The following is a 15326-nucleotide window of genomic DNA, read 5'->3' as shown; positions in this document are numbered from 1 at the left end:
GACAGTCCTTACATAAGGGATTAAATAAAAGAACAAACTACAGAAAATAAAGATTTTCTTTTATTTGGTGCCTCTTGTTGGCCTGAAATAAATAGCCAGGCTATTTTCACTTGGCAATGACATGTCTTGTGCTCTCATAGCAAGACTTCCCAGCAGGAACATGGTAGGGAGGAGTTGTACTGATCCCTGCTTATGCCTGGATTGTAATGCAGTGGCAACCTCTCATGGAGAGGGTAAAATTTTGCCCGAGATTCTGTCTTTTTCTCTAATTAACTATATTCATTCTCTTCTCAAATGCACAGAGGTATTGCAAACCTCTCCCATCTGGGGGTCAACCAAGCATGCTGTGAAGGCAGAGAGCATAAACTTGCTGCTGCTCCCATCTTCTGCCAGCCTTAGGATCAGCAATCCTGAGATTATCCCCAAACATAGCCTTTCTGTGCTGTCCACAAGGCCACAACAGGTCAAGTCCTCTTGTCTTTTCCCCGACCAGGCCTGCCAACGGTGGGAAAAGGGGTCAGTTGCTCAGGGGCCTAGCGATTTAAAAGGGTCTGGGCGGATGGGATATATACATAAGTTTTTAATAAAAATTAAGATAGAAATCCAGTTTCCTGCTGCTGCTGCTCTGTACAGAGCACCGTCACTTGTTGCGACAGTAACAATTTGCTGAAGCACTGCAGGACCCTGCTGGTTTGGCAGAGCGTCAGCAACAGCAGCCTGGGAACCATGGAGCTTGCTGCCTCCTCTGGACGCTCGGAAACCACTGTGCCTGCTGTGCTGGCTCTCCAGCTATGGGGCTGAGGACAGGGAGGCTTTTAAAAGGAACAAGCTCCCTCTGCGCTTTCCTCCACCAGGGCTGCAGCTCCTCACCAAATACAAGCCAGCAAGTTCAGCCACCCAATTGAGCCGTCCTAAATTTGCTGAGAGGCAGCTGGGACTAGTCCCTCCATTCACTGCAGCTAGCACTGGCTGGCGAGCAGCAATCAGGAGCGCAAGATAAGGGGCCACCACCAACGCTCAGCCAGGGAATGAGGCACAGGTTTTCCCTCAGCCTTTGCCCCAGCCGCCGCCACCTCAGAGATCTCCCAGTAGATATTGCACACCAGGCCTGCTGTTTCCTCGTTGCTCTGTGTGTTGATGTCCCACAGCACCAGCAGCGCAAGTATTGTTTATTTGAACTTTGTTGGTCATACTCAGTTACATCTTGTATATCAGTTTTTTCCTTGTCCTTAGATTACACATGAATAACGATTAGGTGTTTAATTCGCCTACTTAATATTTTAGGTGTTATCTTACTTTGTGATTCTTTAAATGTTTTATATATTAATTAATTTCATTCCATAATGTATTTATTTAATTTAAATATATAATTCAAAATAACGCATTCTACATCTTTATATATAGGCTCACAATTTTTTAATACTGGTGCTGTAACGGGGGGGAAAAAAGTTAACTAGATCAAACAACGCCACAACTGACACATAGTGGGTTCTAATGTGTTATAGTGTCATAAATCTCAGCCATTCCTTTCTAGGGGAGCCATTGACTGTTCTGCCCTGGGGCTGGAATTGCTGTCGGCGGGTCTGTGCCCACCTAAAGGACCATTGCAGTTTCAAGAGAAAATGTCCAAGCATCTGATGCATTTAACTCTTTCTAAAAAGATATCTATAGACATAGGAGCAACTCTTGCCTTCCAAAATCTCATATAACAATATGCCTGGCTCATGTTGTCCATTTGCTGAGTGTTGCTGGGGTCCCAAAGGCACAGTGCAACCTATTCCAAAGCTTAATGGTTTTTATACATGATTTTACTCTTTTTGTAGCTCAGTGAGATTGGAATGATGCTAGATTTTTTTCCCCTGCAAAACTAGTGCTCTCAGATACAAAGATTATTTATTACATCTCTCTGTGTGCAGTCCTTCCCTGATGAAGAATACCCCCCCCCCCACACACACACACACAGGTATTGCATACATTCTCTCTTTTTATGCAGACTAAATCACACCTGAGGCAAGGAAATACCACAAGGAAGTGAATCCCTGTAAGGAGTTTGTCTTCCTCAGACTTTTTTAACTGGTTCACTGAAACATCTTACCAGGAATTCAGTCCAAAGAGTTTGTCTTCCAAAGGGCTGAAATGAAAGTAGTCAGTTTCCTGGCTTCTGAGTGGTGCATGTAGAGAGAGATTTTACCTGCAATAAGCAATGCTCAATTTAGAGTTGAAAATCTAAAAGTGAATGGAACTTTGTCATTAATACCTGAAATTTTTCTAGTGATGCCAATGCCCAGTCTGCTAATTTAGCAATAACTGGTATTACTGGCTAGATACTTCAAGCCATTTGAAATGTGTGGATATGGTTATTTGCTATTGTATCCTGCACTTACTTTCTAGTGAGTCTTCATCTTAGGTGATTAAAAATCCAGATTCACTCTTTCTTGGGATTTTGTTGTAGGATCATTGACTACATTCTGGTGATTCTATATGAGAAGGAAATTTAGAACAACTTAATCCATTTATTCTCTGCATCTTAACTTCTAACTTGGCTATACTTCTAGACCTCATTGCAGCAGGGGTGTTGTTTTAGGGGATCGAGGGAGGATGATTAAATATACAGCTAACATTTACCAAAACTCCAGGCACGAGACTTGAAGAAAAATCCTTTTTCATTATTTTTTCCCTTCCTGGGCCCTACACAGTGAATCATCTGCTATAACATTTTATCTTTCTAGTAAACTGTACATTCCAAAGTCTAAGGGTCTGTTACATCTTCAAGTTCTTGTCTAAGCATCTTTAACGCATTCCTTTTTACTTTTCTCTTCTCTTGTTACTGTCAGGAATTCCATGCTCATGAAAATTGCAGGTGATGACCCTGAAAACTAAGTCCTCTCTTTATCAAGCAGAATAGGCGTAGGACTGGCTATGATGCATGCTGTCTTCCCTTACAGCACCTTTATATTATGTCTCATCCCTGATATGAAGTGACTACTTCTAGAGTGAGAAATTAGGGGAAGGTCATTGAGTCTCCAAGCCTGTTCACTCCCCCAGGAAGTCCCCTTTATAATAGATGCAAAATCCATTATGGAGCTGCCCATTTACTTTCCTGTACCTCTAATTTAAATCTCTATCAAAAGCTGAGCTTTCCTGTTTTTCATTTGCTCTACAACATTACAAATCCCTTGATGAAATTTGTAAAGCCTCCTTTAATTTGTTTAGAGTATTGCTGTTCTTGGTGGCTTTGTCTTGCTATCTCTTTTCAATAGTACATTTGTTACTAAACCAATAGCTTTTCTCCTACACCTTGCCAGACCAGAAGGTTGGCACCTTCTCAGTGGTTAGTTTGGAGGTGACGAAGAAATCTATTTTGAGGGACAGACTGGTGGTTTCTTAACTGATCTGCTGGCAAAGGATCTATGGTCAGTCTAAATCTACCTCTTTTAACACATTGTACATGCAAATGCTAAGAGCTAAATGCCTTCTAAGTAAGGTCCCCAAATTGTGGGTGAGTCAACCGGAACAGCAGTACAATGTCTTGTGACGCATAGCAAGATGAAACCAGTGCTCATAAGTAGGTGAAGGGCTCCAGGAGTCTTTAATCTTCTTCCTCATACCACTGTCACCGTTCTCAAACCTGGAAGAATTTTCACCAGCAGCATGTTTTAGCTAATGCTTGTGTACTTATCCAGTATATTATCTGAAATGTATAAATCATGTGGCAAAAGAGAGAGAGACTAATCATAAGACTGACTTAAACTTTCCTCTTTGAGAGCCCACTACCTGTGATTTCCATTACTGACTATCCTCCCAAGCGTTTCTCTGGCTAAAACAGCTAGTGAGCCTCGGGAATCTGATTTGATGAAAGAGTTTTAGAGCAATCGAATGAAATGTCAGTTGGATGCCAGCCGCAGGGTTTCTTGTCATGATTAATGAGATATTTGGGCATTTCATTTTGCAGGAGCTACCTGAAACACAAGTCTTATCTAAGAGCTATTTCTTTGGATGTGCTTTAATAAATTAACATTAATGTCACTTCCTTAATTACTCTTAACAAATTGGTTACACAACTGCAGGTTTATATTTGGGTTTGGCACATTAAGAATCCATTTGAAAAGCTCAGACACTGAAGAATAATTGCATTTTAATGCATTGCATGTTACTTTTCTAAAATAAACTGAACTAAAAGGTGAGTTTGAAGTTACCCAAGGTAACGTATAATTTGTTGAATGCAAAAGCCTATTGGAGTATAGAGCTTTTGAAGTTAATATCGAATTTCATTCTAATTGTAATAAATCTCTCTCCTCACATGAGGAAGTAGTGATATTCCAGTAAACGGAATCGACACACCCTTTATTGTTAGTTTAACATTTATATTGCAGTAGCACCAAGACCCCTTGCACTAGGCAACACACAAACATGTAGTAAATTACAGTCCCTGCCTCAAAGAGCTCTTAAATTGATCCCCCTACTAAGAGAGTGTTTGTGGTCACCTTGTGAGGATAACTTCAGAGTTTCTAATTACCACAGGCCAGTCATAAATCTCTGGTTATTTGCATGCCTGGATCCTGATTCCACAGCCTCCCTGCCACGCTGATTATTGGGGTATAAAAACCAAAGTGAGTGATTTTGTTCATATCCACAGAAATGTGTGAAGAAATTTGTGTCCGAAGATCAGTCAATTTCAGGTGGAGGATTTTTCACAGAGCAGTGACTGATCCCAGTCAACGCTCTCCTAAAGCTAGCAATACATCCCTGTCCACACTGTACAGAGTTCACGACAGAAGGGTTAGAAACAACTACAATAACACTCTGCTTAACATTGTTTTGATCTTTTGTCCCTGTTTCAGTACAGAACATGCTCCATTTAAAGTTGTGCAATGCTTCGCTGTAACATCATTTGGCTGCCTGCTATCAGCTCCCCTACGCCAGCTCCCTGTGCCTCCTGTCCGCTGGCAGACCCCACAGATCAGAGCCTTCCTCCCTCCCCCCCCCGCCTCTTGCCTGCAGCAATCAGCTGGCATTTAGGAAGGAGGCGGGAGGAGCAAGGACTCAGCACGCAGGCTCCCCCTCCCTCCTGGACACCACAAACCAGCTGATTGCTGCGGGCAGGAGGCAGGGGAGGAAAGGGGGAGGACGTGGCATGTGGAGTAAAGGGGGAGGTGGGGGGAAGAAGAGGCAGGTTAAGGGTGGGGGCTTGGAGGAAGGGGTGGTGTGGGCGGGCTGAGGGTTGAGTCCCCCACCTCTGGTACTTGCAGAGTAGGGGAAGCTGCTTCCGCTGCTGCACAATCTGCTTCTCCTAGCCCACAGCACCGTCGGCCTCCTTGCCTGTCTCATTGTCTCCAGTGCCAGTGGGTGGTGCCTGTGTGGGGTAAGGAGGGGGCACCTCCCAACCACAGTACTGTACTGTATGGCCAAAAAATTTTTCCCTGGAACCTAACCCCCCCACCCTTTACATTCATTCTTATGGGGAAATTGGGTTCGCTTAACATTTTCATTTTTCAGGAACATAACTACAACGTTAAGTGAGGAGTTACTGTACAGTGTCAATGGTGGGAGAATGCTACCAGTGTCCTTTCCTCTTCCTGCCGAAACCACTCTCCACAGGTTTCTCGCAGTTTTGGTCCCTTCCATGCTACCCAGTAGATGCCATGCTGTAGAGCTGAAGTAATTCGGTGAACATCGCTTACCTCTGAATACAGAGTTGTTGAAACACAGGATGTCAGGTGTTTGACATCTGCATAAAGGTGGAGAGTTGTGCTGCTGTGTTACCTTGACAGCCAGAGCAGGTGTGTCATGTAAGTTCCAACCATAGTGTATAGAGAGGTTTTGAATCTCTATAGCATGGATAAGAATGAGGGGCAGGCAGCAGAGAATCTACAGGGAGAAAGACATTAGGAAAATAGCCAAGCTCAGGCTGAGGTTTTCAGTCACTGTTTAAGTTAATAATGAAAGAAACCCTGGGAAGAGAGTAAGATTGGACAGCCTGTGGAGGATGGTGGGAATGCCATGGTTTAACAGTTGTCAAGAAGTTGTGGGGGGCTCTAGAGAAATGAAGGTTCCCATTGCTTGTTACGCAGTGGCCTGCTATCTGAGCTCCCACACAGCTCTCCAGTCTCCCCTTTCCCAGCCCTTGTGGCCAACATTCCATGCAGTGGGGGGATGGTCCCCTGGCTTCCCAGGCTATGAGATCTCCCTTTCTTTCCCTCCGCTCCCATGGCCAGCTGCCTGTCACTCACAGAGTTGATGGGGATGCAGGAGGAAGGGAAGAATGCTGAAATCTGCCTATTCAACCACCTCCTTGAGCCACCAGTTTTTGGGGTGGGGAATGAACAAGTGGTGATCATGCCTGCATTTCCCCCAGGTATCTGAGGCTATGCCTGGTTTCTGCCCTTTAACAGCCTCTGCTGCTCTCCCAGATGCTGCTGCTGCCCTCTGATCTGATTCAAAGCTCCATGTGTTCCCTGCCCTGTGCATACAGACTCGTTTGAGTATGAATATGTGGAGCAGAGTGGGTTTGAAATACAGATGGAGAGGAAGTACTGGTAGCTGCAAACTTGCAGTTAGCTAGAGAGCTGCCGTGTGTCTCTAAATGGCTGCTGCTTCAGTGTCTGCCAGTTTAGTTTCAGCATTTTAGAAGCAAGTTGGGGACGTGACAAAGGAACAGAGCAAACTTTGTGACTGAGTGACTAGAAATAATGCTAGTGGGTTGGAATGTTTGTGGTTTCCGACAAAACAGAAGCAGCTAATGATATCAGCAGAGTTTTCCGTTGAACCTGGTGTGTTTTATTAATGAGCAGCTGGTTGGTTTTTGTTTCGAAGCAGTAAGCCGCAGTGCAGGATGTGGATTTTGTATTGCTTAGGCTGTGTGGAGGGTAAATGGAATACAAATAAAATGCAGTTGAATTCTCTTATTGATAATCCTCTGAAGTATTGCAGTTATTTTTGGTGACGCTTCACATTTTTTAGGTTTTGGTGCATGAACTGAGCTTTTGCTGCCTGCAAAGTGCTGACTCGTTATCAGATGTCTTATCTCACTGCATTTGTCATGTCACATCTTGGTGTTCTGCTTGTCTTGTTTCTCAATGTAGGTAGGGCACAGTACTGCACACACACAATGCATGACCTGGTCTGCTCTTAGTCACTATGTGCACTTTGCACTCACTCACTGATGTAGATGACTATACAAAGCAAAGTAGAATTACGTCCTTAATTTAAGCTAAGAGTAAATTGATTCACGAGTGTACAAACCTTTTTAATGTAGCAGAGTGAGAGATTCTGGTAGCTTTTTGCATGCTAATGCATGTTCTTGAACTCTTACCAATGTCTGTACAAATGAGAGGCATAACATTTCACAGAACTTCCATTTGCAAAAGCTGATGTTGCTGCAATCGAAGAACCTCCTTTGTCATAATAAAGAGCTGGCAGTATTAAGGTTTGTCTAAAGTACAGATTATGTTGGTATAACATATGTTGCTCAGGAGGCTGAATAAGCCACACTCCTGAGTGATGTAAGTTACACTGATCTCAGCGCCAGTGTGGACTGTTCTGTGTTGGCTCGAGAGCTGCTCCTGCAGACATAGCTACCACCTCTCACAGTATAGACCAGAAGTTCTCAAACTAAGGATCGGGACCCCTCAGAGGGTTGCGAGGTTATAGAATCATAGAATATCAGGGTTGGAAGGGACCTCAGGAGGTCATTTAATCCAACCCCCTGCTCAAGACAGGACCCATCCCCAGACAGATTTTTACCCCAGTTCCCTAAATAGCCTCCTCAGGGATTGAATTTATGACTCTGGGTTTAGCAAGCCAATGCTCAAACCACTGAGCTATCCCTCCCCCCTGGGTGGGTCAGAAACTATCAGCCTCCACCTTAAACCCTGCTTCACCTTCAGCGTTTATATTAGTGTTTAAATTTTTTTTTATTTTTTTTAATGTATAAGGGGGGTAGCACTCAGAGGCTTGCTGTGTGAAAAGAGTCATCACTACAAACATTTGATAACAGCTGGTATAGACCTTCAGCACAGAGCATCTTCGCCAGATGCGCTACAGTGCTTCTAGTGTAGACTAGTTCTTAGTCAGGAGGTTGACGGTCTCCGTGGTATGTAGCTAAGTGTGTGTTTGCTAACCTTGAGCTCCTGTGTCTTCTCAGTTAGTGGTTGATATTGCTGGGTAACCGAGAGGCTGAGGATGGTAAGAAAACATGTATGTTACTGACTGTTTTTTTATAAGAGTGTACTGAGCACCTTTCAGAGAAACAGAGGATCATAGAAGATTAGGGTTGGACGAGACCTCAGGAGGTCAAAGCAGGTGCTCAAAGCAGGACCAACCCCAACTAAATCATCTCAGCCAGGGCTTTGTCAAGCCTGACCTTAAAAACCTAAAGTTAGATATTCCACCACCTCCCTAGGTATCCCATTCCAGTGCTTCACCACCCTCTAGTGAAATAGTTTTTCCTAATATCCAACCTAAACTTCCCTCACTGCAACTTGAGACCATTGCTCCTTGTTCTGTCATCTGCCACCACTGAGAACAGCCTAGCTCCATCCAGGGGTGGCATGTTTGTATAATTTATGTTGGTGCCCAGAACGGGTCCAAGTCCCCCCAAGGCTCCGGGACAGAGTTTGGGTGCAGGAGGGGATTTGGGGTGCAGGATTTGGGAGGGAGTTTGAGTGCTGGGTGCAGGCTCTGGGCTGGGACATGGGGTTGGGGTGTGGGAGGGGGTTTGGGTGCTGGATGTGGGCTCTGGGAGGGGGTTTGGGTGTGGCCTCTGGGCTGGGACAGAGTTGGGGTGCAGGACTGGGCTGGGAATGAGGAGTTTAGGGTGCAGCAGGCAGGCTGCCCCGGGACTGGGGTGGGGGGCCAGAGAAGACGACTCCCCCTAGCCCTCTCCCCGCCAGCAGCAGCAAGCTCCGGGGGAGTGGGACCCTCCCCGGCATGACACTCACCCAACCCCACCCCCTAGACTGTTGCTCAGGAGGTCTAGCCAGGATAAGCTCCTCACCTTGGCGTCGCCTGCTGGTGGGGAGAGCCCTCCCTTTGCAGACACAGCAGCCGCTTTAGCCTGCTGCTGAGGGAGCACAGCAGGGAGCAGCCACCCACTGCCCAGGGCAGGCAGGGATGCTCTAGGGGAGGCACACGGGGGCAGCAGGAAGGGCCGGGGGAGGCGCACAGGGGCAGCAGGAGGGGTCAAGGGAAAAGACCCAGCTCCAAACATTGGTGGCGCCCGGCCCTCTCGGGCCCTAATTTTGCTGGAGCCCGGGCACCACGGGCCCATACAACTCGTCACCGCTGGCTCCATCCTCTTTGGAACTCCCCTTCAGGTAGTTGAAGATTGCTATCAAATTACCCCCTCACCCTTCTTTTCTCCAGACTAAATAAGCCCAGTTCCCTCAACCTCACCTCATAAGTCATGTGCCGCAACCTCCTAATCATTTTCATTGCCCTCTGCTGGACTCTCTCCAATTTGTCCCCACCCTTTCTGTAGTGAGGGGCCCAAAACCACCCAATACTCCAGATGTGGCCTCACCAGTGCCGAATAGAGGGGAATAATCACTTCCCTCGATCTGCTGCAATGCTCCTACTAGTGCAGGACAGGATTCACAATGATCTGGACAAATTGGAGAAATGGTCTGAGGTAAACCGGATGAAGTTCAATAAAGACAGATGCAAAGTGCTCCACTTAGGAAGGAACAATCAGTTTCACACATACAGACTGGGAAGAGACTATCTAGGAAGGAGTATGGCAGAAAGAGATCTAGGGGTCATAGTGGACCACAAGCTAAATATGAGTCAACAGTGTGATACTGTTGCAAAAAAAGCAAACGTGATTCTGGGATGCATTAACAGGTGTGTTGTAAACAAGACACGAGAAGTCATTCTTCCGCTCTACTCTGCGCTGGTTAGGCCTCAACTGGAGTATTGTGTCCAGTTCTGGGCACCGCATTTCAAGAAAGATGTGGAGAAATTGGAGAGGGTCCAGAGAAGAGCAACAAGAATGATTAAAGGTCTTGAGAACATGACCTATGAAGGAAGGCTGCAAGAATTGGGTTTATTTAGTTTGGAAAAGAGAAGACTGAAAGGGGACATGATAGTAGTTTTCAGGTATCTAAAAGGGTGTCATCAGGAGGAGGGAGAAAACTTGTTCACCTTAGCCTCTAATGATAGAACAAGAAGCAATGGGCTTAAACTGCAGCAAGGGAGATTTAGGTTGGACATTAGGAAAAAGTTCCTAACTGTCAGGGTAGTTAAACACTGGAATAAATTGCCTAGGGAGGTTGTGGAATCTCCATCTCTGGAGATATTTGAGAGTAGGTTAGATAAATGTCTATCAGGGATGGTCTAGACAGTACTTGGTCCTGCCATGAGGGCAGGGGACTGGACTCGATGACCTCTTGAGGTCCCTTCCAGTCCTAGAGTCTATGAATCTATTCTCCCCAAGGCCACCACCTCACCGTACATCTGCGTCTTCTCCAGGGTCCACCTACATAATTAGTGGAGCCACGCTTGCACGGCTCCACTGATTAGGTGGGTGGACCCTCTTTCTCTTGTGTGCGGCTGCCCACATGCGCACCTTAGAGGGAACTGTCCATGGACCACATGAATGGAGTTCGTGCACCACTGTTGGTCCAGGACCACAGTTTGAGAACCTCTGCTCTAGGTCACTCTGTGCCCTATCCCTGCCCTCCAGCGTATCTTCCTCTCCCCCCAGGTTGGTGTCATCTGCGAACTTGCTGAGGGTGCAGTCCATCCCATCCTCCAGATCATTAGTGTCACCAAGGGTTCTTATCCAGTATAGGTGAACACCTCCAGCTTGCTCCACATGTCTACAAAGTACTGAAATAAACACGTAACCAAAGCCATCATAGCACTAAGGCTCCCTCCTGTCTAATGGGCTGAGGATGTCTCTTGCACTCGGACCGTTCTTGAACATCTGATATAACCATGAGATTTTTGAGATGCCTTTTTGCCCAGGTTGGAAATGTTACATTCTGAAGTACTGCACACTATCATTGAATAAGCTTGTATAATAGCTGCCTTCTGTTTGACTCAACAGGGAGCCAGACCATTGTCGTTCTCCCATCATATGCAAATGTCAGGCCATTGCAATCGCTTCAGCCAGATTGCAAACCCAGACAGTATCTTGTTTTTAAAATCTCATTGTATAGGTTCCTAGGAACATTGTGAATTAAAATGTGTTTAAAAGACCTGAATCACTTATGCCTTTCCTTCTCCTTAGGTGACCCAGATGCTCATGCTTCCGCCACTATGTTGGGAGAAGAGAGGAAAAGGTCTTCTGGGTTGATCCCATTAAATGTGGGGCCTGCTTTCAGCCCAGACCTCCCTGCAGCACTTCTGTCCTTTGTCCCTTCCCACCTCCCTCTGTTATTCCATCCTGCTTATGCTGTTTGAACGCTGGGCTCAAGCAATGCAAAGCATTCCGAAGGGCCTTGACTTGGCTCCAGCTCTGCCAAATGTCTCTGCTGCAGATCCAGTGCTGGAGTCTTTAATACTGATTGATGGTAGCAGTAAAGGGGGAAAGTACTGCTTTAGGAGGGGATTTTCAAAGGCACTAGGAGGAGACAGGCGCTTTCAAATCCTATTGACTTAGACACTGAACGCTCACTGTAACTGCCCTTTGTGCCTTCGATTTCTAATGGGAAGATTTTCAGTCTTTAAATATGGACATTTTTCAAGAGTTTTCTCCCCATTGCTTCCCTCGTTGGACCCTGGCCAACCCAGTAATAGCAGTATGTCAGCCTGTGCAGGGCTGTGTGGTCAAAGGCTGGAAAAGCACATTGCAAGCTGGACTCAAGCATCCCAAGCTGTGTAGCAGGGTAAGCTGGGGTAAAGCTGTGGGGAGAGGAACATGACTGAGCAATGAGGTATGCACAGGGTCACACCAAATCACCCATTTCTTCTCTTCCCCAACCCCCACTCCCCCCTTACCCTGCCCGGGCAGCATCAGCAGCTGGGAGATCTTGGGAAAAGGGGAGGAGAGTGAAACCAGATATTTCTTTGACAGAGGAGGTTAATGAAATAGATAAGCACTTTCTTGCTTAAAGCTGTATGCAGATGCTTATATTTAGCAGCCCAGTGCTCTCTGCAGTGGAGAAGTACTCTCTGCGGGGTGGCTTCATCAGTTGATATGTTTGTACTTCTTGGATGTCCACATATCAATACCCATCTTTCCACTGCATTACTTGTTTACAGTCCATGAGCGTAACATATCAATTGGAGTTCAGTCGTGGCACAGCAGGTGACGTGCTTGCTCTTTTGTTTTACAGCTGTTAGATCCTAACCTAGAACAGAATGGGAAAGCAGAACAGTAAGCTGCGACCTGAGGTACTCCAGGATCTCCGGGAGAATACAGAATTCACAGACCATGAGCTTCAGGAGTGGTACAAAGGCTTCCTGAAAGATTGCCCCACGGGTCATTTGACTGTTGAGGAATTCAAAAAGATATATGCCAATTTTTTCCCCTACGGTGATGCATCGAAGTTTGCAGAGCACGTGTTCCGCACTTTTGATACCAACGGCGATGGGACGATTGACTTTAGGGAATTTATCATTGCGCTGAGTGTCACTTCTCGGGGAAAGCTCGAGCAGAAGCTGAAATGGGCATTTAGCATGTATGATCTTGATGGCAATGGATATATCAGTCGTGGCGAAATGCTTGAAATCGTGCAGGTGAGGAATGGTCTCATTTTGTGAAACTTACCTTTTGAAAAAATTACCGTTTGAATTAATATTGCTGGAGCCACTTGCCCGCTGAGCTGGAGACTTTAGGTCTAGGTAGAGGTGCACCCTAATAGCCGTTCTGCTTGCTGCTGGTACTTCAGAGGAGTTGCAGCCAGTGCATAGGTGCTAGAGTATGTTCCTGATGCAGTTCTTCGCTGTCATTCCAAATGGCACTGCAGAAAATAATTCTACCCACAAACTACAAATGTGTAGAGGCTCTGAGGAGAAATGGGCCTGAGCCAAAACCTCCATCACCTTGTCTGCCTCCTACCTCCTCCAAACCTCCCCCCACCCCCTCCATTTGAGGTGTTCAAAATAGATACCAGATCTGGATCCAAATTTTGGAAACAGCCGCAGGGATTATAATGAATTGAACCATAATTCCAGATATGAATGCCATATACTCTGAAGTTCAAATTCTGTGATTTGAGCCCTCCTGTGCTTTTAAAGTGAAAGGCCTTAAACTCCTTTCATCTCACTGCAGTACAGGGGAAGATGCTGGACAGCTCCTTTCACCACCCCTCCCCCCCACCACACATACACGCGTGCACCTGGGTAAGAAGCCTATGAGGATTGGTAATGTCAGAAAGAGCCTTTCCCCTCTAGATCACCAGTTCAAATCCCAGTTGTGATTGGTGGTGACAGAAAACAAAGACCAGCTGACTGTTCAGCCTCTGACAGTATTTGGCGCTCTCAGGCTGGTTCCTGCTGGACAGGTATCCAAGCCACCATGGTAGTTGACCTCTCTGAGTGCTTCAGCAAGTGTTGCCAGGAACAGAATTTAGCTAGAGAGTGAACAACTTTTCTCCCCCAAAGAAATGGTTCCTCTAGAACAAGCTGGGGAGAAATTAAATTGGCAGGGGAGTTTGTCTTGCCCATGCTGTACCTCATGAGTTCAATGGATAACAGGTCTTCAGTTTAGTCAGTCCATTTCCTTTCCATAGCATGGAAATGTAGCTACCTCCCAGCCCACTGTACACAATAATTACTGAAGAGCAGGAAGTGCCTGTGCAGGTGCATTAAAAGCCATCCTGAAGCTATGAGACCAGTCCTCAGACTCAAATGGAAGGAAGGAAAATTACATGTGGGAACTTTTTTCCTATATATTTTAGCTGTTGTATTTTAGTGTGTTAACTTAAATACTGACTTGACTAACACAGCAGTTGTGTTGGTTTTCTAAATCAGAAATAAATGCTGGAAAAAGCAGATCAAGTCTGCAATTCCTTTTTATTTGTTTTGGTTTATAGGGGTTTTCAGCTGTCTGCCAAGGTCGCTGTTTATTGCTGGAGGCTTAAGTTCCTTTCCTCAGTCCTGATGTGGTATAGCTTTTTTCATTATTATTTTTTAAATATTTAGGCAATCTACAAAATGGTGTCATCTGTAATGAAAATGCCAGAAGATGAGTCCACTCCAGAGAAACGAACAGACAAAATCTTCAGACAGATGGACACAAACAATGATGGTATGATTTCCACTAGAAGTCCTTAATTAGGTCTTACAAATAAACATGCATTGTCTGATACCATACTGATAACAATTAACTTTTAATTTTAAAAAAAATTGCTTTCGGGGGGCTTCAGTTCTGTCTGTCATCTCACAGTGGTGTCAGTCACAGTAACATCTGAGTGTCTGTTGTCTGTAACCAAATAAAATAATGGCAAATGAGCCTTTGTGTTTGTAGAAACCAACAAGTTCCCTATTTTCCAGACTTGTGCTGATCTTTTTTGTAAAAAGGTGTGGCCCTTTATTTGCGACACTCACCCTTTCAGACCATCTTTCTGCTGACAAACCAAGCTAGTGAAATTGGCAGCAGGCTAAGTACGTGTGTATCAGAAGTGAGATCCATCTTCAGGCTTGGTCTGTTGGATGTTGCTACATTGCCCTGCCCTCTGATCTCTTCCTCCATACACACCTGTGTGTGAAATCTTTTCTCAAACCGTGTCTGCCTTCTACCTGTGGAATCAGGCACCCTACCCTGTCGGACTCCAGGCAACTCAGGTGTATGGCTGTTGGTCTGTAGAACACTAACGGGCAGCCCTGCTTCTCCACCTAGCCTTTGCACTGTCAATGGGTAACAAATTGTGGTACGGCACAGGAAAGGCAAATGGGAGCCTTGCTCTGGAGGGCAAAAGAAAAGACAGACTGTGAGTGGGGCAGGGGGGATAGCTCAGCGGTTTGAGCATTGGCCTGTTAAACCCAGGGTTGTGAGTTCAATCCTTGAGGGGGCCATTTAAGGATCTGGGGCAAAATCAGTACTTGGTCCTGCTAGTGAAGGCAGGGGGCTGGACTCAATGACCTTTCAGGGTCCCTTCCAGTTCTATGAGATAGGTATATCTCCATATATTATGGCAAAATGGTAAGAGAGGCAGGAAGGAGCTAGATTGTAGAATGAGCAAGGGAGAAAATGAGCAGAGAGAAGTAGAACAAAGAATAGAAATGGGAGGAGGAGTATGAAGCCAGAGAGAGAATGCAAATACAGTGAATGAGGAGGGGACTGGTAGAGAAGAATAAGGGACTGCCAGGGGCCGCTTGTGTGCTTCCCCCTCCCCCCCCTCCCCCGGTAGTTAAACACTGGAATAAATTGCCTAGGGAGG

At 45.7% G+C, this 15326-nt stretch overlaps 1 protein-coding gene across 6 annotated transcripts in view; it reads left to right on the top strand.

The window, feature by feature from the left end:
- The window catches only part of HPCAL1 (hippocalcin like 1), a 121051-nt gene that overhangs the window by 100688 nt on the left and 5037 nt on the right, over window positions 1-15326 (top strand). For 3 of the 6 annotated variants that reach the window (XM_075063683.1, XM_032778170.2, XM_032778168.2), the window contains 2 exons: window positions 12279-12681; window positions 14089-14194. In XM_075063683.1, coding sequence (XP_074919784.1) covers window positions 12304-12681; window positions 14089-14194 — 484 coding nt within the window. In that variant the 5' untranslated portion in view covers window positions 12279-12303. Of the gene's footprint in view, window positions 1-5609; window positions 5790-12278; window positions 12682-14088; window positions 15293-15326 lie in introns of those variants that run through there. The other 3 variants (XM_032778172.2, XM_032778171.2, XR_012655480.1) reach the window with 3 other exon arrangements.

This window comes from Chelonoidis abingdonii, chromosome 3, assembly GCF_003597395.2.
Source record: "Chelonoidis abingdonii isolate Lonesome George chromosome 3, CheloAbing_2.0, whole genome shotgun sequence".
NCBI lineage: Eukaryota > Metazoa > Chordata > Testudines > Testudinidae > Chelonoidis > Chelonoidis abingdonii.
Note: the sequence above shows the minus strand (reverse complement) of the source record. Positions and strands in the feature narration are given on the sequence as shown.